General features: G+C 48.7%; 1 protein-coding gene across 1 annotated transcript in view; it reads right to left on the bottom strand.

Moving 5' to 3' along the window:
• The window catches only part of LOC102381266, a 28,208-nt gene extending 8,501 nt beyond the window's left edge, over positions 1-19,707 (bottom strand). The window contains 9 exon segments of the mRNA XM_006036303.2: positions 2,394-2,513; positions 7,340-7,393; positions 8,336-8,389; positions 10,194-10,313; positions 11,588-11,701; positions 11,792-11,889; positions 17,558-17,612; positions 17,615-17,737; positions 19,605-19,707. Coding sequence (XP_006036365.2) covers positions 2,394-2,513; positions 7,340-7,393; positions 8,336-8,389; positions 10,194-10,313; positions 11,588-11,701; positions 11,792-11,889; positions 17,558-17,612; positions 17,615-17,737; positions 19,605-19,661 — 795 coding nt within the window. The 5' untranslated portion in view covers positions 19,662-19,707.
• Between the last annotated feature and the right edge of the window lie 3,844 nt (positions 19,708-23,551).

Here is a 23,551-nt window from a genome sequence, read left to right on the forward strand (position 1 = left end):
GCCCAGCCACTGGCTTCTTTACTTTTCATTCCATCCAGGAAGAGCACACACCAACTGCTGAAACGTCCTTAGCCTGACAAAGGGTTTTTGAACCCGAAAGCTTGCTTAATAATTATTTTCCAACTATTTGGGTTGGTCTAATAAAAGATATCAGATTCACCCAAGGAACCTTGTCTCCTCAGGTAACAGGACTTTTAAAGAGTGCATGGGCAGGCCAGCACCAAGGAGCAGGTCTCTCCAGCATGTTACCTGTCAGCTCTGTGTTCTTGGGGAACCCTGGCACAGTACACAGCCTGTCTGACTCACAAAGGACTCACCCCTCCCCACCTCTGCCTGAACAAGAGCTGATTAGAGGAAGGACTTACAAAAGACAATGAAGATGCAGTGGGAGACGCACCTAAAGCCCTCCAGACAAGGGTGATAGGAGTAAAGTAACTCCCCTGGTCGCATTTACACGGGAGATGGGACAGGAAAGCACCTTCATTAGCATTCAGGATGGAGAACAGAGATTCCAAGGAAAGGACCGCACTGAACTCTGGGACCAGAGAAGCAGGGGAGCACTGCATGATGGGAAATCCCTGCTCCAAATGCTAATCAACCCACATCCACACACACTCAGCTCAGCATTTATCAAACCAATTCTAGTAATGACTCCTTCACTGGTACCCAAATCACTGAATCTGCCTGTCTGTGTTGTGAGCTCCCTCAGAGTAATGTCACCCATAGCCAGGAGTGATCAGTTCCTATTATCCACCATATGAGCCATCGTTTACCCATAAACAAACCTAGTGTTCTCCCTTAAGCCATTGTTAGTTCTCTACAAAAACCCCTACTCAAGCTCAAGTTTCTGTCCAGGGGCTTGGATCCAAAAGCTGCACCAGTTCCACTCCTTTTCTGCCTGGAATCCTTCCACTGGTCATGCTCAGAACTCTGCCTGTCTGCCAGCTCCAGCAACACCTGGGAACCTCGACTGGTTCAAGCTTTGCCGAATGGTGAGACCCCCAACTCTCTCTCTCTCTGACTCCAGGAACCTGACTTTTGCTTTCTTATTCCACAGCTTTCTAAACCTGACTTTTGCTGATCAGACTTGAGCTAGACCTCCCCAAATACCTAATTGAAACTATGTAATACTGTAACTTTTATTTGTCTCTCTTGTATGGCTATTACTACTGGTATCATCATAAGTTCATCTACCTGGCAATAAATAACTTTTATGGTCAAGCTCGTTTCTATACTCTTTCTCTGAACCCTGCTTACTCTTCCTTCCCCTTGACCTCCCCATTTGCTCTGTAACAATGCTTCTTTTACCTAAGCCAAAGATCCCTGTAATGCCCAAAACTATGGTGGGGTCTGCTCATCAAGGGTGTTACTACTAGGTCCATTGTGACAAGAGATTGGGACGTGCTGAGTTTTGAGGCACATGAGGGTATCAGCTGAAAGTGCTGATCGGGCCCAGCCTGCTTAGACGTACTCTGTTAGCATGTGTGTATGTGCGTCTAACTGTATTTATTATAGTCCTGCTAAAATAAGGGATGAACTGAGTTCAAGGCACATGAGGGTGTCAGCCTGTCAATGCTGACTATCCTGGCCTAACTCAGATGTGCTCTGTTAACCCATGTACTTGTGTCTGACTGCATTTTACTGTTGCCCTGATGAACGGAGTTCAAGGCATATGAGGGCGTTAGCCTATCAATGCTGAATAACCCGACCTGCCTCAGGCATGCCCTGTTAATCTGTGTGCGCATGTGCATATATGGTTTGACTTATTCGGTGGTTGGAGGAAATCAGCCCCATTGAAACTGAGGCCTGCAAGATAGCTCCATTTGGGGTGAGGACTTGCAGAAGGGAGAGATACAGCTCCATATAGAAACTCAAGTGACACAAGCAGCACATTGATGGAATTACAGAGACCCCAGAAACATACCCCTAATAAATGAGTGTACCCCAAAGTGATGGGCAAATCTGGTAACAAGTGCCATACTGCATGTGTGCCCAGACCCTTAAAGGGCCTGTGAGAAGCCTGGGAGCCATGTAAAGTTTCTGGGTCTCAGGCTGCCTGAGAGCAGGGAACACAGGTTTCCTCCACCAGGTGGTCTTTGCCCTGGCAGTCCTGTCTCTGTTGATGCCGGGTGCCAGTTCCGACAGGGCAGCTTGCAAGCCTCCATGACAGCTCACACTGGGCAGGTTGCAAGGGAGCCAGCTGCTCTCCCCATCTGAATCAGCAACTTTTGTCATGGGTCCACTAGATCTGTGGCAGATTGGCCATTTCTTTCTCTGGACAAGTTCTTTTACTGTATGGCACATTACCAGTGGCTGTACTGGTCGACAGTATAAAGTATTGACATTCTGCAGTGGAATGACTGCTCTCAGATTACCTACTGAGTCCCTCTTACCTGGTAAGGAGCAGAGAATGGTTTGACTGGAGATGAAACACTTGCGACTTTCTCCCTCAACACATCAGTCTGGGCTGGTTTCACTTGGTGGTGGTTTTGAAGAGCCTGTTTTCTGGGCAACTGAAGAGGAGATGTATGGAGTGTAAGTAAAAGGGACAGGAGACCCCATGGTCCCAGAGCCCTCCCAAAGTAGGTTATGAGAACAAAAGGAAATCCTCATGTGCACTGCAGGAGTGGTATGGGGGAGAGAGCAGGGTCTGGGAATAGTGGTGGGGGGGGGTCAGTCAGGTGGAAGATGGAGCAAGGTGGCAGTGCTGGTGGGGAGAGGTCAGTCAGGTGGAAGATGGAGCAAGGTGGCAGTGCTTTCAGGTGTGTCAGATCATAACAGTGGGTCAGCTTGGAATATTGAAATCTAGATTACTGAGTGATGTTCATTTTTAGTGCCGCTGGAGGAAAGCCTCCTCTGATTGATTGCCTGTGTGCAACACTGCACCTCTTCCTGGGGCAGAGCAATCTCCTCTGCCTTGCAGAAGCCTAAAATCAGTTTTGGACTGGTGAGCTCTGAGTGAATTAGACATATCGCAGTTTGGGCAGTGGTGGCAAGAGAGAGAAACTTCTCACTGGCAAGGAGGCAGGCAGTTGTGCACAGAGTAGAGCAGGTGGGAGGACTGCATGGGCTTGTCAGAGGGACAGTGAGTGGTGCAGCATGGGCAGGGGAGTGAGAGACTCCAGGCAGAGTGCAGGAAGGTTCAGCACCCACCCGTGTGTATCTGCATGTGTGAGGGAGGTGTTTGCCCCTCCCACCCTGGAGCTGGCACCAGTCGATGTGGGAGCAGGTTGTGGAGCTGCTTCCTGGGCTGGTGAGTCAGTGGGAAAAGGGAAGGGGCAAAGCTGCTTGCCCACATCTCGAGACAGCACCATCCTTCCCCCCAGGTTTGGGAAGCCGAAACTGGGAGGAGGGGTTGCTGCTGCTGGACACTGGTCACCACCATGGGAGTGTGGCTAGGCCAGTCTGCTCGTGGACCACTGACTTTCTCATTTGGATGACAATAGTGCCAATCTATGCAAATAAAACAAGGCACCCTAAGGTCCAGAGTGCTCCTTGCCTAGGGGCACCTCTCCCCATCCTGGCTACTGCATCTGGGAAAACAGAAACATCTCCATTCTAGATCCTGCTCCATCCGCTGCATTCTTGTCATCAGTAAAACCAACCTCCCACTTATCTCTATCCCACCCTCCCTCTCTGGCTTTCTGTGCATGTCTAAAAGATGCAGGCACCTTAGAAAAGTACATGGGACAGACAGAGCCCCTAAGACCTGGACCGTGAGCTCAGACAAGGTAACACTGTGTTTACTGCCAGCCCCTGAGTATGTGGGAAGCAACCACTGCTGCTTAAAGGCTGCTGCTCTCCCTCCCACAACTGTCATGGATAAAATGGTAGGATCCTTAAATAGGGATAATTTATGGGATTTGCTATATTCCCTAAATCAGATATGGGAGTCAGATAAGCTGGCAGAAGGAAATGACATAAGAATGGTAAAAGTGGCCTTGGGAGAAAAATTGTTCCTTATTGTCTGGAAAGGTTTGTAAGGGTGGAGAAAGAAATATAATGGCCATCATGAGCGATGTTGCAAGAGTATTTGCGAATGATGGGATGCTGTCCACGGTAGCTAGATATGTACAAAAACTGGGTAAAGATGCTAAAATATTTATAAATAAGTTGTGGCTAGCCTTCCAGATAGGGGTCAATTTAAACATGCCCGGCAGGACGATATATGAGGGATGCTAATCCATTGTTCAAACAGCTCCTGTTTCGTGTACTCAACAGGGAAATGAAAAGCAAGTTCCCATTGCTGTGAGATTTAGGGTTAGACTGGGAGACAATTCAAGATGCAGTACTGCGTGTGCAATGCAGTAATGGAGCCTATTAGAAAGGGAAAGGAAAAGTCTCAATTGTTACATTTAGTAATAATGGACTGATGAAGACAAAGAAGTCTGTGGGAGAAAAAAGGGAAGGCTTCAGGGAACCAACAAAAAGTCAGAATCCTGTACAGCGCAAATCTGGCACCAGCTTATTAAATAGGAAAAAGGAGAAGTAGTAGATGGCCTGCCTACTGTACAGTTATTTTGATGATTATCCCATCACAAATAATGGGTAGGGCTGGGACCTAATGCTTCACCTCCGAGGTGTTTCTGGTATCCCAGTTTCTGATAGTCCCCTTTTTCTAGTACCCATAAAATATGACAGCTGGGGGGCGGTCCTCTAGTGAAAGTGCAGTTTGGATGTGATAAACATAGTCAGGCACTGAGGCAAACAAAGCTAATCAACATGGGTGCTTTGTTTTAAATTGTGAAGAGGCTCAATTCTCACACTAGAAGCAAGGAAGGGGAAAGAGGCTTGAAGGGTTTAAGGGAAAATAATCATTAGTACCCTTCCCACAGGTGAAGCCGTTTGGAATAGGGACCCAATAGACTGCAGTCACATGCCAAATTATAAAATGATGGCAGCAAGGAATAGTGGGCATAGATAGCTTTAAAAAATACAAATAACTGGTTCTAAGTAATAAAACCATGTTTTTTCAGATGGCAGGTAGCATGGTGGATGAGCTCCCCCATGTGGTTGTGGCAAGGCATGTATGTGCTGCTCTCAAAGCTGGAGAAAGCATAATGAAACCTGAATGGAAAAAAGATGTCCAGACCAAAGCTGATAAGTGCCCACAGACGAGAGCCCAACATAAATTGGAATATGGGAAAACTGAAGCCCTGCCGTTAATTGCTGGACCTAATCCCCTACCCCAAAACAATACATATATCCAACTGAGGCTGACTGCTGACTTCAAGAAACCATAAACACTTTGCTAGGACAGGACGTGGCAGTAAAACAGCAGAGTACCAACAATGCCCCCCATCTGGCTTGTAAGAAAAGTATGGAGGAATCAAACAGGAGATCAAACCCCTCTAAAAGGAACAGGGAATCACAGATACAGAGGGTGCATTAACACAAGACATTTACTGCACAGTTGATTAATTAGCTGCACAGTAAAAGTCATGCGTCTACACGTGCGCTCCTATTTGGCCAGAGTAAACTAATTTACTCCACAGCAGGATAGTACTTATAAAGAAAAGTACTATCCTGCTGCAGAGTAACAAACTCCACAGCAGCACACATGTAGATGCTGCCCCAGCTGGCAGGGGCACAAGGGATACATACACACATACTAAGCCAACTTAAAATAAGGTGACTTAACTAAAGCAGCTTAACTATGCTGACTTAAGTTAAGCCATGAAGCAGCATACACCCATACAGCTCCTTCACGTGGTGACAGCCATCTTCTGAGCTAAGTCGACTTAACTAATGCAGCTCAACATAATACTCCTTGGAAGTGTATTATCTTGTGCCACAATTAAGCCAACTCTGCTCCATGTATGTTTGTACACTCTGACAGTTAAATCATCTTTAAAAAAGTTAAGCTGGCTTAACTGTCAGAAAGTGAGTATGTGTGTACACATCTGAGGCTACTTCAGTGCGGGGGGCTGCCTACCAGATAGCCATGCGCTAAAGCACCCTTATGCCCCAGACAGCCCCTCCACAGCACGTTGAGCTGGAAGGAGGAGCCCTACGCTGGCAGGCTGAACCCCTGCGCCCCATGCCAGCTGGGGCTGCTACATCCCAGCTCAACATACTGTGCATAAATAAACTCTGGGGCTCATTGCTCCAGAGATTATTGCTCCAGAACTTATTCCTCCACATTAATTGCATGTGTAGGTGCACCCAGAGAGGAGACAGGAATAACATGGGGGATTTTTCAGCTTCTGACAGTCATGAATCTGCTGTTCACAGTCATCAGATTGAAACTGTGGGTCAGTAAAATGTCAATGAGAGACACAGGAATGTGCTCCTTATCCTCCTCCATGCACATGCATTGGGATAGCTAATAGAGGTACGCGAAGTGCGCCCTATTCGATTCAGATTCAGATTAAGCCTGAATCAGGGACAGTGATTCGATTAGTTGATTTGGATCCACATGCTTGGCAGCGAACCCGGAAGTGGACTGGAAGTGCTTGCAGTCCACTTCCGGGTCTGCCAGGAAGCATACTGGGGGCCCCCCCCATGTCTCCCCAGCTCAGCAACTGACCACAGAGGGACCCCAGGTGCCCCCAGTAGACGAAGAAGGCACCAGTCACCAATCCAGGGGAGTGCAGAGGCATGCTTCCTGGTGGACCTGGAAGTGGACCAGAAGTGCTTCTGGTCCACTTCCAGGTCTGCTGCCAAGTGCGCTGGGAAGCCCCCCGCACTTCTGTGGGATGGTCCATGAGCCCCAGCACTGCAGCATTCACAAGCCCCTGCTACCTAGAGGTATGTACAAAAAACATTTAAAGCTGTCTCTTACGTCCAAATCTCTGAATCTTTCCAAATCTCTCTGAATCGATTCGGAGGTTTCCATTTTGATTCGGAGAGATTAAAGAGTCCTCTGATTCAATTTAGATTCAGAGATTCAGCCACTGAATCAGGCTGAATTGAATCAGGGACCGAAGCTTTGCATAGCCCTAATAGCTAACCTCAACCACAAAAGGAAAAGGGCACATCACCAGACTGCATCCTAGGAAAGGTTTGCACTGCTTACCTTCCCTTCACTCCCGAGAAGGGGACACTGCTAGCACGTCAACTCACACCACAGAGAGGGAGGTTGTGCCACTAACCTCCCCCTAATGTGTGGGTAAGGAGAGCTGCTAGCCTGCTCTGAGGAATGGGCTGCACTGCTCAACAGTGTGCTGCCCTTTCAGCTTCCCAAATAAGGAACAGGAGAGGGATGTCACTTTACCACCATTAGGAAGTCTTAAGGGAGCGTAATAATCTACCAAAGGCTGGTGGGGGTCCTTAAAACACAGCATCCATCTTTTGCTTCAGGTAAATCCTTAAGGGACTTTAAGGATTCTTTCCTTACCTTCTCAAAATCATCCACAAAGCTGGAGAAAAGCCGGTCATTTTGGGGGATGGGCTGAAAAAGAACAGGACACAGGAAAAGACTTGTCACTAAGCAGAGAAAAAGAGCACTATAAAGACTCTAAGGCAGGGGTTGGGAATATTTTTGGGCAGAGTGCCATGAGGGACCCAATCCTTGTTGTTACCATACAGCCCCGGCCCCTTCCTTGACATCCACCCAGGGGTACACATGCCAAGAAAAATGCTATTGAGTGCCACGCTCTGGCACCCATGCAGGTGGTTGTCTACCCCTGCTCGAAGGAGAAGACAGGACAGATGGAGTCCAACTACCCTTCTAAGAACGTTACAGTAACACTGAAACACGAAAAGGAGTTTCCTCCCAAATGAAGGCAAGTATGGGATATCCATTGTGCCAGAAGATGAAGCTAAGGAAGACCTCACTACCACAATCCCTATGCTCTTCCCCTTACCCTGCTGCAAGACAGGCTGTGCCATGTAGGAATAGAGGTATTTGAAAGGTGGAAGTTGATTTGCAGATTTTAACGCCAGAATGGGCCACTCTGATCCTATCATCTGATTATTACTATCTGACAAACCATAGGATCCTACCCAGTATGCAAGTAGGCAGAAGAATGAGAAAAAAATCCTATATCCGTGTAACAGGGCAAAGACAGACCAGTTCCTTTGATGTTACAAAGTTGCGAGTGCAGGGGAGAATTAGGTCAGGGACAGGACAAGGATAAGTACTTAGCAGACACAGTTGGGAAGGGGATGGCACCCAGGGTGAATGTTGACGGATTAGGAGCCAACAGCTATTAAAGTCCATGACTGGGGGCGTTTCTTTGCCCTCTGGGGCACAGCATGAGGAGGTTCAGTGGGGACTCCAGGAGCAGCTAACTCAGTGCTGAAACACATTGCTGATAAGACCGACTGACCCACTGAAGTTAATCACTGCGACTGTCGAAGCAAGGAGGTGAGGGAGAGAGGAGAGACTTACCAGCTGGGTCTTCCGGCGGAGAGAAGGTCCCACAGAGAAAGGATCCACTGGTACCTGCAAGACAGGGAAAAGAGAGTGGGGCTGGAGTCGAGCTGACTGACTCAGGGGAGTGGATTGCACGGTGGTGGAGGGCAAAAAGAAGACCCCAAGCTATGAGAACAGCCGGGGTTTTCCACAACCTGTGAGGAATTTGCTAATAAACCAATTTTCTTTTATCCCACTTCTGGGGTGACTTACTACACCCTCTCTCATTGGGGAATTAACTTCTTATTTTTCCATCATTCCAAAGCATGGCAGGCAAGCCCCAGGGAGAGAGATTTCTTTATTCACCCCCACATGGCCACAATCCTACTGCTAGGTATCACTATAATAAAACATTGGCTTCCATTATTTATCAGGAACATGCTGCTGGTGACAGGCTAGTGAATTAACAGATTGTGTCTGGAAACCTGTCATAAAAACTAGTCAACACTTCAAACCTTTTTCCTTTCACAAGAACTACGTGTTATGGCAAATGGCAAGGAGCATTTACTAATGCCATTAACTACCAGTTAAAATCCATTCACCAAAACAGAATGTGCGGTGTCCCGCCCGGGGTTTGCTTGATTGCTAAGCTTACTCATTGAGGCTCCCTGCAGACATTATTTCTGTAATACTACAAGATTTGTAGCACTACAAAAATGAAGTGCTATGGGCAACCATACATTCAAACCCCCTGGCTAGAGCACAGAATTGCCACAAAGGCATGCTCTCCAGCCAAGGAGCAATAAAGAGCTGCTCCATAGCACCTCCCACTCCTGCCTTCAGGGACCTCTTTAAAGGGCTCCCAAGCTAGACAGACTCACTGACAGGCCTATAAGCCCCTTTTCTCGCAGTTCCTAGGCAACCCAAGAGCCAGCTGGAACTGATTTCGTGTTGTCCGGGAGCCTGCTAGTGTTCCCCGTGTTTAATGGGCTACTGGTGTTGGAGCTACAGCAGCCCTTTACATTGTCAGGAGTTGCTGAGGGCCCATCACCCTTGTTAAGCAGTCTACACCCCAATCAGCCCCTGCTGTCACCTGCACAGCTCTGGCAACTTTGCCATTACGCAGCAAGGGTAATAGGGTTGTCCACGAGTCCCCATAGCAACAGGGGCTGATAACAGAGCTGTGCCCCTAACCAGTTGTTGCCACTTGCACTGGGGGCAAGCATGAAGGGCTCCTTGCAAGCACAACAGGAGCCACTGGGGGTGCAGACCCCACAACAGCCTCTGTCACCACTTGCAGGGAATCCCCTTAGCCTTACCACCCAAGCAGGGCTGTTCCTGGGCACCCTGTGAGGTGAGGGCCTGCTCTTCCTGCAGTCCCCTGCTCTGCAGGTATTGGCACTCTTATGGGTGCCTCCCCAGGCACCCAGACCTTTAAAGAGTGCATGGGCAGGCCAGAACCAGGAAGCAGGTCTCTCCGGTGCCATATTGCCTGGGTGCCCAGACCCTTAAAGGGCCTGTGAGAAGCCTGGGAGCCATGTAAAGTTTCTGGGTCTCAGGCTGCCTGAGAGCAGGAAACACAGGTTTCCTCCACCAGGTATTCTTTGCCCTGGCAGTCCTGTCCCTGTTGCTGCTGGGTGCCAGTTCCGACAGGGCAGCTTGCAAGCCTCCATGACAGCTCACAATGGGCAGGTTGCAAGGGAGCCAGCTGCTCTCCCAATCTGAATCAGCAACTTTGTCATGGGTCCACTAGATCTGTGACACACATCCCACAATAAACATAAGGTCTGGAGGGGCTTTGCATGCTGCAGTGGCTGTACCAGTCGACAGTGTGAGGTAGTGACATTCTGCAGCGGAACGACTGCTCTTAGATTCCCCACTGAGTCCCCCTTACCTGGTAAGGAGCAGAGAATGGTTTGACTGGAGATAAAACACTTGCAACTTTCTCCCTCAACACATCAGTCTGGGCTGGTTTCACTTGGTGGTGGTTTTGAAGAGCCTGTTTTCTGGGCAACTGAAGAGGAGATGTAAGGGATGTTAGTAAACGGGACAGGAGGCCACATGGTCCCAGAGCCCTCCCAAAGTAGGTTGTGAAAACAGAAGGGAATCCTCGTGTGCACTGCAGGAGTGATGTGGGGAAAAGAGCAGGGTCTGGGAATGGGGCGGGGAGGGAGGTCAGTTAGGTGAAAGATGGGGCAAGGTGGCAGTGCTTTTAGGTGATCACACCAGTGGGTCAACTTGGAACACTGAAATCCAAATTACTGAGTGATGTTCATTTTTAGTGTCACTGGAGGAAAGCCACCTCTGACTGCCTGTGTGCAATGCTGCTCCTCTTCCTGGGACAGAGCAGCCAAGCAGAGTGATCTGCTGTGACCTGTAGCAGCCTAAAAGCACTTTTGCATTGGTGAGCTCTGGGTGAGTTAGATGTACTGCAGTTTGGGCAGTGGTGGCAAGAGGCAGAGACTTCTCATGGGCAAGAGGGCAGGCAGTTGTGCAGAGAGTAGAGCAGGTGGGAGGACTGCATGGGCTTGCCAGAGGGACAGTGGGTGGTGCAGCACGGGCAGGGGGGTGAGAGACTCCAGGCAGAGTGCAGGAGGGCTCAGCACCCACACGTGCATATCTGCATGTGTGAGAGAGGTGTTTGCCCTTCCTGCCTTGAGCTGGCATCAGTGGATGTGGGAGCAGGTTGTGCAGCTGCTCCCTGGGCTTGTGAGTTAGTGGGAAAGGGAAGAGGCAAAGCTGATTGTCCTCATCTCCAGGGGTGCCTGGCTATGCTAGTCTGGCAAGCCAATGAGCTCTTGTACTACCAACTTTCTCATCTGGATGCAGGCACTTCAGACAGAGCCCCTAAGACCTGAGCCAGGAGCTCAGCCAGGTGGCCATGCAGGGCAACAAGGTGCCCCTGTGTTCCCTGCCAGCCCCTGAGTATGTGGGAAGCAACCACTGCTGCATGAAGGCAGCTGCTCTCCCTCCCACAAAGGTGGGTGGAAATGGGAGGTTCTTTGGCCCTCCTCACAGAGCTACCAGTGCACTGGAATGGGCACAGAAGAGTAAATAATTTGTAGCAGAAAACAGGCTGATACAGACTCCTTCCTTTCTGGTGAAACCATGGGCTGAACTCTGCGTCTCTGCAACAGTCTACTACTCCCTGCTCTGCTCCCGAGCCAATACAGCTGTGCACTGCTCCTTACTTACAATGCACTGGAATGCACCAGTGCATGCACAGAGATTACACCAATGCCCTTTTGTAGCACTTTTCTATGATTCTAGATGTGGTGTCCCTCTCACCTGATGGGACAGGCCTGATAGTTTAGGCAGCTGCTTCCCAGCTCTAAACATCATTTTGTACATAGGTGAACAGCCGAGCTGGATGTTTGTAAGACTTGCAGATTCAGCAGGCATCTGTAGTGGAACACAGCAACAGAATGATGGTACCATTTCACACACACTCATAGACAAGTGTATTAAAGGAAGAGAGGGGCAATACAGTACCTGCTTTGGGCCAGTATTGTCATGACAGTTTGAGATAGGATGAGACCCACCATGTTCCGACCACAGATGAATGCCATACTTCCCTCCTGAAACAGCAGCTGGGAGATCAGAGAGGTACATGTTAGAAAGACAGTTCCACATAACTTTCATATTACAAACCCTGGCACCTCATGGTGAATGGCACCACCACAAAACCAATATAAACCATGTGATGTATCTGATTTACTGGGATAAAAGCTGTGAAATTGTTAAAGGACATTCAGTCTGTCACCTGGTACATTGCACAGTATTCCTGATACTTCCGCATTCTCTCTCAGGCTTATTTTACTTGCAATATAATGCCACCATGCTATTCTCTTTTGCCTTCTGTTTAATGGAACTAATTTAGCCAAATACATCTGCTTCTTCTGAATTACTGTTGCGATGCCATAACCAAAATGGTACCTAAAAGCAATGTCTTTGGATGAGGCAGAAACAAGCTTGTCCAAGTTTGGAGTAGCTGATAAGTTTGTGTACTATATGTATCATACAAAAAATACCAAGGTAGCTTGTTCAGAGGTACTGGTAGCTCAAATACCAAAAGCATCATGGCAATATTAGTGCCTGGATTAATAAATCTTGCTGAGAAGCAGGTTTATATTAGCCCAGGTAGTGTTGCAGGAACACAACTGTGTTACTGCTAGGACCTAAGGATAGCTCATTTAGAGAGAGCTCATTTCAACAGAGCTTGTTTCAGCAGCAGCAGCTCCAGCCCATTTTAATTGAATAACTGAATGTTAATCTTCTTCCTCAAAAGGAAGTTATTGCAGTACTTTATAGTTCTAGGAAACAATCCAATGCGGGGAGGGGGCTGCTTACAAAAACACTTTCCACCTGTAGTGCTTAAGTAAAGCTAAAGGGGCATTAACACATGTGGAGTGGAAAGACATTAGCAAGAATCAGGGAGAAGTTTGGTGGGTTAGTGCTTTAGCTGATTTGACTTCATTATATTCATTTGTATGAAAGATTTTCCAAGGGGGTTGTTGACATGAGAAGATCTAGGATTTTGAAAAGGGAGATGCGGATGACATGGCATATCAGCACATATAACACAATACATTTTTCTCCTGTAAAAGAGAAACTAGAAGCTTTACTGATATGATAATGGATGACCACTATATTATTCAGTTTAAGATCAAAGCAAAACAAATATAATTATTGGAATGTGAACTTATTTTCCAAGATTATATATTATGTTTGAAAAACACAAGGAACTAGGCACAATGGTTTAATATAGTCAAAAGGTTAAGTAATTAATCCTGCAGCTATTATAGTTATATGTATGTCTCTTATTCAGAGTCATAAAACAAAATCTAGCCTTCTTGAACATCCTGATAGTGCTGCCAGTACTTCACTGTCAGTCATTTCTAAAGAGTCTGCAGAGCTGTGAAATAGTAGAGATACATTATCAGGAATAGGTAACAGACAACAAAATTGCAGAAGAAAGGATAGCTTGAATAGTGGAACATCAAATCAATGAAAAAAGAGGGAGGGTTGTTACAGGTGTGGAGTAGAGAGACATTAGCAAGAACCAGGGAGATGATAATGACATTAGTAAGAATCAGGGAGATGATACTGCACCCCCGTATTTACCTATGGTTGTTGCCATAGTAATTAAATAGACTAAGGTCTCTTTATTTGAAACTCCAAACTGTATTTGATGGGTTAGAGCTGATCAGCAGGATCCTGGTTTTCTCTGTGTCCCAGGGGTGCTACCACAGGGGAGCTAGAGACCCCTCTCTCAAGGGACCCTGGGACGGGAATTGCACATTTCAAAGAAAAGGATTACAAAAGGAATCACTTACCGTATACAGGAAAGCAGACACTGAGGGACCAAAAGATAGAGCCAGCGCAGTTTACAAGCCGCGCCTATATACAGCTGGGACCGGCGGGTGATGTCAGAGGCAATCACCTGCCGGCAAAGATAAAAGAGGCCAACGAGAGCAAAGAGGGGAGAGCGGGGAAGACGGCAGAGGCTCTCCATGCCAGCAGCAGTATGAAAATGGACCCCAGAAGTGGAGAGTAGCAGCGGAGGCTGCAGAGACTCTCCAAGACATCAGTGAGCCACCCTGGCTCGTAGATACTAAACAGAGTGCAGCGGCGGAGGCTGCTGAGGCTCTGCAAGCTGGCTGCAGACAGTGTCAAGCCGGGAGCAGACACCTGGATCAGAGAGCAAAAATAGAGGTTACTGAAGCTCTGTGCGCTGGCATCAAGTGGCGCCTGGACAGACAAGCAAGGTATGTCCAGGGCCAGGCACCCTGGGTGGTGGAAGAAGAACCCCATACCGGGGGTAATCCATGTTGGGACCCGGAGAACAGCACCACCGAGGATGGAATCACGACTAACCCAGGAACGACAAAGACTTCACACTCCAGTAGGTCACAGGTACCGGATTGTAAAGATAGTTTGATCCAGGGAAGGGCAGAAGATAGATCCATGGAGGGTTAGAGCACAGCAGCGTCTATGTCCCTTTTCTCTGTCTGCTTTTTTGTCCTTTTTGTTCTAGACCCCTTTTTGTCCTGGTTGTAGTCTATATTAACATGTTTGTATTCATTGTTTTTTTGTCGGGGTCTGGCCATTTTGGTTTTCTTTTCCTTTGGTTCTCTTGTGTGTCACTGTGGTCAGGGTCATCTCGAGGAGAATTCGAACTGTGTCACATCATTAGAGTGACCCCAAGGCTCAATAAGTGGTTGCCAACCATGGGGGAAAAAAGGCAGAACGGGCACAACCAGTAGGCCCGTGATTCATCACGGAAACAAACCTGAGAAAGTAACCCTGAGGAGGACATCCAGATCAGGAGTCATCTTTATTGGAGGGACGGCTGCCCCAAGATCTGGAGGCCTGCCGGAGGTTGGCGTAAGGGAGTAGGGGAGGTGGAGCCCCATGAACATCCACTGGGAAGAGTGACCAACCCTGAGGGACCAACAGAGGAGGAAAGCCCCACTGAAGATACAATCAAAGTCATGGCAGACAAGTTTAGGGGCCTCCTCAGGGATGATTGAAGTCCCACCCAGGGATCGCATGAGTCCCCTTGGCGTCCACTACCAGGCGCTCGTGCTAGGGTGGTGCGGGAATGGGTGTTTGAAGCCCAGCGGACACACTCTGATAAAAAAAATCCCCAATTTTCAGATTTAAAAAAGTAACCCAAAATCCACATTTTTCCATGGTTAATACGAAACATCACTATAAGCTATACATTAGTGTCATTTCATTTAATCATGGAAAAATGTGGATTGGGGGGGGGGGTTTATAAAAAAATGGGAATTTATTTTTTTTATCAGAGAAAACTAGGATCCTTGCTGATCAGGGACATGGAAGGTTAACATCTTTGACTCTGTCCCAGATCATTCCACTGAAATTAACACAATTAACACACATTCTACTGAAACGAACACCTTCCCACCAAGGGTCACCCAACTGGGAACAGAAACCCTATAAATCCTTTCCAGCTTTGTCTTGCCCATAGTAATGGGACCTCTGCATCATTGATCTAATTCCTTCTCACTTGGCTGAAGATTGAGAAGCATTTCAACATGACTGTCATTTGATGGTTAACAAGAACAAGCTGGCAGCTGATTTCCTAATAGATGACGATCTGTGTTGCTTGTATGAACCTGGCTCAGGATGTCTGGGATGCTGAAAGCATCCTGGCATGGTTGGTAAATGAGCTATGTTTTTTTGCCTGGTCTGGATACTGGGCACGCCATGGACCTGGAAACACAGGCTGGATCCAGATGTGCAGGCACATGTGGTTTGTGGCACTATAAACCTCTTTACAGCACCAAAAACTTCACAAATTGCACATTAATCAGTATGCAGCTCTGTTAATGTGCAATGCTGGGGCAAAATTTGCTACTGGGATTTCCCAATAGCAAAAAAAAAAAAAGTCCTGGAAAAAAAGCAGCACAACACACGCCAAAGTGGGGAGCACTGGGACAAATGTAGAGACAGGGGAGCAGGTAGCCCAGGGCTGCCTGCTCTCCCATCTCCGCACACTGTGGAGCTCCCATGCTAGAGCTCCCTGCCTGGCTGAGGTGCAGGGTGCCTTAAGACAGGAGAGCAGGCAATTCTGGACTAGCTTCTTCCCTGTCAGCACTTGTCTCAGCGTGGGGGCTCCACTGCACTGAGGCACACGGGGCTCCCGTACTGAGGCATGCTGCACCCCAGCCAGCTTCTCCCCACCTGGCTGGGGCACAGTGTGACTCAAGACAGGGAACAGGCAGCCTTGGGCTGGCTGCTCCCCTGTCTCCACATGCCTCAGCATGTGGGATTCACTGTGGAGGCATACTGCCCCGGGCTGGAGAGGCATACTGCCCCCATGCTGAGGCATACTGTGTGGCAGGCCAGTAGGGGAAGTTCCTGTGCTGAGCCACTCACCTCACTGTGCCCAACCAAAAACCACATTTTGGGTGTCTCCCTGGGGGTGCTACATCCAGCCTACCCCCTCCCTGGAGCACACCCACAAGCCTGGGGTAACCACTGCCACCACCTGGGCCTGGGTCTCTGTTAGGGTTCTGTGCAGCCTGTGGTACACAGACCCTGTAAACCTTGGGGGTGCTTAACCCACCATGGTACTTTGGGGTGCTTCCTTTTAGCCTGAAGCATTCACAAGTAGCCTCCTATACTGGAGGAAGGTAAAAACCTGTGCCCACCTTACAGGTGAGTACAGAGGCTTTAAAGGCTAGGCTCACCCTCATAAGCATTTACAGCATTAGCTTTATTGATCAAAGAGGGAAAGAGTGAAGAAGGAATACAAAAATGGCAAATCGATAGAAAACCCATTTGAGCAAATCAGAATGGGCTTGTTGGCCCTTTTGATACGTGTCTAGTTCACTGAATCTTAAGTTACTGGCTAAATTTCAGGTAAGTTACTCACACATTCATCTGGAGACCGCTGGAGCTCTAGAGCCTGATTGCTTGTTTCAGTGTCCCAAAATGTCTGACCACCCCAAAATGGAGTGACCCCCCCTTTTAAAATCTTTTGTGGTGTCATCCCCAAGTTCCCACCATAGACCAGTAAGTATCCTCAGAACACAGCTGTTGCAGACGGGTTGAAAAACATCAGCAACATCAGGTGAGGAGGAAATAGGGTTACACAGGACAAAAAAAGAGTGAACGCTCCCCCCTCCCTCAGGAATTTCTCCAGCCCGGGTTGCGTAGCTGTCTAGGCGACCAGGTGGATTTAAAGTGTGCAGCTAGAGTAAACCAGTGGAGGGGGGCTGTCTTAGACCAGGAGACATGGAGATAGAGGATTTTTTTCACATGCTGTGGTGCAGCATGTCTCAGCACGGAGGCTCCATGTGCTTCAGCATGGGGGCTCCATTGTGAAGCCCCCACGTTGAGGCACGCAGAGACAGGGGAGCATCTAGCCCAAGGTTGCCTACTCCCCTGTCTCAAGGCACACTATCACAAAGTCCACCGTACCAGTAAGGACCTTTCTAATCTAGGTGGTTCACAAAACCCAGTTAGATCATAAAATAATATCATAATTCTCATTTTTTTTCTTTTCTCCCCAGTTTCAATTCCAGCTTAACTAGCATCTGTGCTGGGAATTGTGAGATCTAGAGCCATCCTTTTATGGTGTATGTGAGCCTGTCGTACCATTTCTCATGCAAAATAAAGCATTCCATGTGAAGAAATAGGATGGTAAAATCCTACTGGAATTGAAGTGAGAAGCGAGTGTCAGCACAGGAGTAATACTTCAGAAATTAACTATTAGGCTCTTACCATGCTGATCAGGTTGTGGCTTTACCTGCTTTTCTCTTGCATCTGTCCTGCTGCTTTTGTCCTTGCATCTGTCCTGCTGCTTGTGTCCTTGTCCCCGCCCCCCAGCCACTCCAAAAGATTCAGTAACCAGTGCAGTATAAAGATGATCAGAGTATATAGAACTCTGCTACCAGCACCCTGCTAAGAGACAGCATAGGTTTTAAAACCAGTCACCAGCTTTACAAGTTACTGTCAGGATTTTCAAAGGAGGTCATAGATCCCAGATCCTAGTTAGGTGGGTGTTTGTCTCCCTGTGAAAATCCTAATATAGATCTCCACCTAACTCTCCAAACAATACAACCACATAGATCTTGGACATGCCCCAGCTGGTAAACTGATAGAAGGAGAAAGTGTTGGAGATAGGTTAGGAAAACCACTCTGCTCTCCTGTTCACTTCAGTGCTAAAATAATAGCATTTCAAATACTAGAGAGGCAGCAGCTCCTGGGTGGCATTAATGCTACTACTAGCAGTACAATGTTCAGCAACCTAACAGGAATCAGATCCCTGGTGTTCCCATGTCCACAGCACAAGATTAGTGAGAAATCTGGACCCCTGCCCAGTTTTTCTACCCTATTCTTCCTCCATTGCCTACATAAACTCCATATGATAGTGTGGTATGCCATATGCTACACTCACTATTGTGGCTGCACTTTAATGTGGTCCCTGCCACAATGTAGGCTACAGGACCCTGGAGCTGCAGCTAGATTTTTGCTTAAGGACGTGGGAAATGCATCTCAGAACAGCAAATGCAGTTTGCTGTCATGACTGGAACACCCAGTCTCTAAACAGGTTCCATTATCTCCTAAAACAGGCGTTTGCATGAATCAGGAATTGGTGTTTAGCACTCTTCACTTTCCAGGTACTGGGTCAAAATTAGCCCAGGTTGGGAGTGAACAGAAATCATTATGCAATCATTGCCCTAGTACAAGATGTGATCTCACATCCTAGGAAATAGGGACCAGGGTCAGCAGGGAGAAGGACCAAAGTGGCGTAGGGATTGCATTACTGATGATCTCTGTCAGTGCTGGTGTTGGTCTCCTCAGGTCAGGGTTAGCAGGGAGCAGTTTGGCAGGTGGCCCCATGCTGAATGCCAGTGGTCTCTGATGCTTCTCACAGTCCAGACCTGCCATAGCATTGGGTGAACTTTAACAGCCACCAAAATACTCAACTGGGAAAAGGAGTGGGAAAGCCACTGAGGGGGCCCAGGAACTGGGACAGGTTGTGGGGAGCAACTGCCCTTGAGTTCTAGAGTTCTCGGCAATGCTGCATCCACGGCAATGGCATCATTGCTAGTATTTGAGTTTGTGAGCAGTTCCCGTCTGTGCCCTTCCCATGTCTCTCTATTGTCATGGTTTCCAATACGGACTTGAGTCCTCCTTCCCCTCCTGGCTATGACTGTGTAGGCTGAGGCCAGTCCCTGCCTCCCTCCCTCCCTCTATTACCAGTTGCCAGGATCCCCACTCCTGGGCCATGTCTCAAAACTGAGAAGAGAAAGGCAGTTAGCAGTGTTAACTGCAAGTCTGTTCATAGTATCTGACGAAGCAGGTTGTCACCTATGAAGCTTATGTATTTTGAAATGCATTAGTCTCACAGGTGTCACCTTGCCCTGCCTTCTGTCAAAAATGAGAGGAGCAAAAAGAGTGCCAGCCCTGAATTATTTAGTTGGTCTAATAAAAGACAACACATCTACCCAAAAAACCTTGCCAGCCTTGAATTAGTATCATAAATGGAGCATGCTCAGGTTGTCTCACTTCAGACCTTTCTCCTCCCCAGTCAACCTACCTAAGCCTTCTCCTCTCTTCATTCACCCCCTGGTCTTGATCCCCACTTCCAGCTCTGACAACATCTCACCTCCAGTTCAGGACTATCCCTGCCAAACTTCACCTTCTCCCCCAGCTTCACCCATCCCTCAGACCTCCTCCTATAGACCCCATCCTTTCCTACTTTTCCCCTTAGTTCCTAGTGCCCTTTGTAACCGACCCCTCATCTCCCCATCCCAAATCTTACCTGGGAGGCCTTAAAACGGTTATTAAGGATCTCACCCCTTTCCTGCATGGCTGCCATTGGGCTACCCTGAGGAGCTAGAGAAAACACACCCTAAGACCTTGGATGCTCTCCTCTAACTGAAGTGCTCTGTGTTCCTTCCGTCTCCATGGCTACCGGAGCCCCATTGTGAGCTAATCCTTGGGTGGGTGAGAGGCCTGTAATAGGAACAGAGGGGGAGAGGGAGGAGATATTCAGGGGAACCAACAGCAAGGAGCTGCTACAGATGGCAGATGGGCTTGATAGTTAATGTTCTGTCTGACCCAGAAAAAGGAAGGTTGGGTGGCCTCAAAACCATTTCCTGGCTGACCCCTTCCTGAGTGACGGGTTTCTGCCAGGAGGAGGTGCTGGTTCCACAGCCCCAGGACCCAGGCAGTCTGCACAGCCTTTGTGGACCCAGTACCTAAAACCACCATGGCACTAGATTTCACTCGTTGTGCTGATCATAATAATAAGCAGGGATCAGGGATTTTTGTGCACCATGGAAAAACACAGATTTTCTCATTTTAAGAAAAACATGGATTTTCTCTTCTTAAGGAGAAAAATGCATGTGGGAAATGGCAAGGTTCCCCTTGCAGCTGGCAGAGTTCCAGCCTGAAAGGGGCTGTGGGGAGTGGGAACATGGTGATCAGGCAGAGGGCACCATGTGCATGTGAGCGCATACACATGCATGTTGCAGCCAGGCAGGATGGAAAGCAGTTCCTGCAACTCCCCACAGATAAGTCAGGGCAGGAGTGGGGATTGAGGTCCCCATAGTGAAGGAGGGAGGGAGTTGCACAGGGCTAGAGTGGAGGCACTGCCCAGCTGGGGCAGGGCATGAGGCCTGGGACTTGGGAGCCGGGGCCGGGGTGGAAATATGTGGCTGCAGGGCACGGGTGGGGAGTGGGGTGGGACCGCAGATGGCTCATCCGGGAGGTGAGGGGAGCTTTCTCCCTGCCACTGTGCATGCTCCTGGGGGGTCATGGGGCATATGCCCCCCAGATTTGTGTGTGGGGCAGGGGCAGATGCAGGCTGGCAGCTGTGGGCTTAGGGATCCCCACCCTGCTGCCTTCCCCCCGTGGGGCATACGTGGCCCAGCGGGCGAGACCCAATGCAGTAAGGCAGAGCAAGGCAGGGAAGCTCAGTGCTGCCACCAAGAGCCCTGCACTGCCATGGTGAAGTGCCCCCTGCCCATGGGCAGCAGTGGGGGTGGCAGTGCAGAGTTGTGTACCCCACTGCTGCCGGGGGGCAGGGGAAGCCCAGGGGCAATGGCACACTGGCATATCAGGGCTGCTCAGTGCCACAAAGCAGCGGGGGGACAGTCACAGTTGGACCTGCGTCCTGGTGAATGAAGGCTGTAGGAGGAGCTCTGATTTTCTATGATAAAAAATCAAAAATCAAATGCCACTGTTCCTCTCTCTTTTGATGTCTCCAGCATTTAAGGTCAAGGAACTTCTGATTCAGAGACTGTATCCCTAATCCCCATTCTCAATAGCTACTGATGTTCCTTGCCTCAAAGAATGTGTCCAATTCCTTCTTGAATCTGACTAAAATGTCATCTTCCACCACATCTGGTGGCAATGAGTTCCACACTTTAATTATACCATGTGTGAAAAAGAACTTCCTTTTCTTAGTTTTAAACTTACTACCTAGCATAGCCCAGGCCGGCTGATCTATGCAAGACTGCTAGGGGAGTCCTGGCTCTACGTTGCTGTCTGATTTTGTTTCACTCCAGATCCCATATTGTTTTGTGTCTAGTTTAAAGAAGTTCCAAATGGCAAGAAAAACAAATTAATGATGCTAAGATTTAAATGAGTGGTCCTGAACATACCCTTACTGAAATGAGAGTGATTTTTCACTGAACTCTTCTTCCCTATTATTTATTAAGCTTATTATTGGGATCCTGGTTTTCTGTTTAAAAATTGCAAATTCTCTGATTAAATCCCTAAAATCCATGTTTTTCTGCTATTAAAATGACATGCCACTATATCTAGGTGTCAGTTGAACACAATATTTTATTGATTTATGTACAATTTTAAAGCAATTTGGAAGGCTACCAGTGCCTGAATCACTGTAAGTAAATTCTAAATACCTGTAAATTTTGGAATTTGATTTTGGAGACCGGTCCCAGCCGCGCCAGCAGGGCTCGCAGCAGGGCAGAGCAGGGGGCTTCTCCAGAGCCACTGGGATCTTGTGGCGGGGCAGCTTGGTCCTGGGCCAGGACACAGCCCTGATCTGCAGCCTGCACACTCTGGGCAGGGGCAAGTAGGCAGTGCATCATGGCTGTGCCCCAGCTTGGGACCAGGCTGTCACCACTGCAAGGAGCCAGGGTAGAGAGGTAATCCACTGCCTGCGCCCCCCTGCCTTGACTGCAGATTGCAGCTCTACCCTGGCCTCAGACCAAGCTGCCCCTGCCGGAAGAATCCAGCAGCTGCAGAGCGGGCCCCTGCTCTGCCCTGCCATGCGCCCTGCCAGCAAGGCTGGGGCCGGTCTCCATGTCAATCCCAGCCTTGCGCTATCACAGCGCAGCTGCAGCTGGGGTCTCTATGGAGACTGGTTCCAGCCAAGCAGGCAGCGGCTGCTGGGAAATGGAATCGGCTGCTGGCTGGATCCACTATTTTGCCCACCCCTGGTCTAGCACAACTGGAACTCCTAAAGCACTAGCTCATCTGTTAGACATTTCTTCCTCAAACAAGCAGGCTGAGACAGTTCTGGTTCCTACTGCTACTTCGCTTTCTGGAAATATGTTGAAGACCTTATGAATAAGTGTCATTCTGATAGATGGGAGAGATAAAAGGGATAAAATTCATAGTGGTTCCTTAAGTGCCTAAACTCCCTGTGAAGTCCCCAGAGACCCTTGTCACGGTCATACTCCTAGCTTTAGAAACCCATTAGGCAGTTGTCCTCAGAAGTCAGACTGGCAAATGGAGATGGCTAGCGGACGTCCTGTGCCAGGCACCTAAGTTCCAGAAAGGTAGGAGTTCAGACATTGTGGGCTTGGTACCTCGAGGCACTTTGGGACTTTCCGAGCTGCACTTTGGGGATGCTCAGTAAGTCCCTTGTGGCAAGGTGAAGCTTCGGTCCCCGATTGGATTCTGTGGAGGTTCAGCCCAATGCGGTGGCCGAATCTCTGAATCCGAATTGAATCAGAGGACCCTTTAATCTTTCCAAAGCAAATCAGAACCCTCCAAATTGATTCGGAGAGATTTGGAAAGATTTGGCAATTCGGACACAGACACAACTTTAAATGTGATGCTGGGGCGCATGGAGTATCCTGCAGAAGTGTGGGGGGCTCCCCAACACACTCGGCACCAGAAGCACTTCCTGTCCACTTCTAGGTCTGCCAGAGAGGACGTTGGGGGTGCCCCGTGCCCCCCCCCCGGCTCCGTGACTGGTGTCTCCTGGGTCTGGGGGGGCACCCGGGGTCCCCCCGCAGCCGATCGCAGAGCTGGGGGCACACAGGGGGGCCCCCCTGTGAACTTCCAGGTTCGCCAAGCATGTGTGGGCCCCCCTGTGCTCCTGTGGGACGCTCCATCTGTCCCAGCATTGCAGCGTTCACGAGCCACGCCTGGTACCTGCAGGTATGTAGAAAATATATTTAAAGCTGTGTCTTTGTCCGAATTGCTGCTTCTCCAAATCAGCATCAAATCTTCACGTTTGAATTCAATCGAATCGAATCAGGGACAGGAAGACCCAGCACCATGTTCATGACTGTCTGATGTGTGGTAAGCATGGCAGGGACTGGCACTCAAGTACTGGTCCTGTAGTAAAAATGTCTCATAATCTCACTACATAAAGGGCCTCACAGCTGAGAACTGTAATCTCACTACACAAAGGCTTCACAGCTGAGAACAGTCTTCTCCTCTCTCCCCCACCACTAGGGGGCCAGAAGGGGGGGTCCTGGTAGGGGGGGAGGACAGTCCGAACAATGC

Source organism: Alligator sinensis, unplaced genomic scaffold (genome assembly GCF_000455745.1).
Source record: "Alligator sinensis unplaced genomic scaffold, ASM45574v1 scaffold1181_1, whole genome shotgun sequence".
NCBI lineage: Eukaryota > Metazoa > Chordata > Crocodylia > Alligatoridae > Alligator > Alligator sinensis.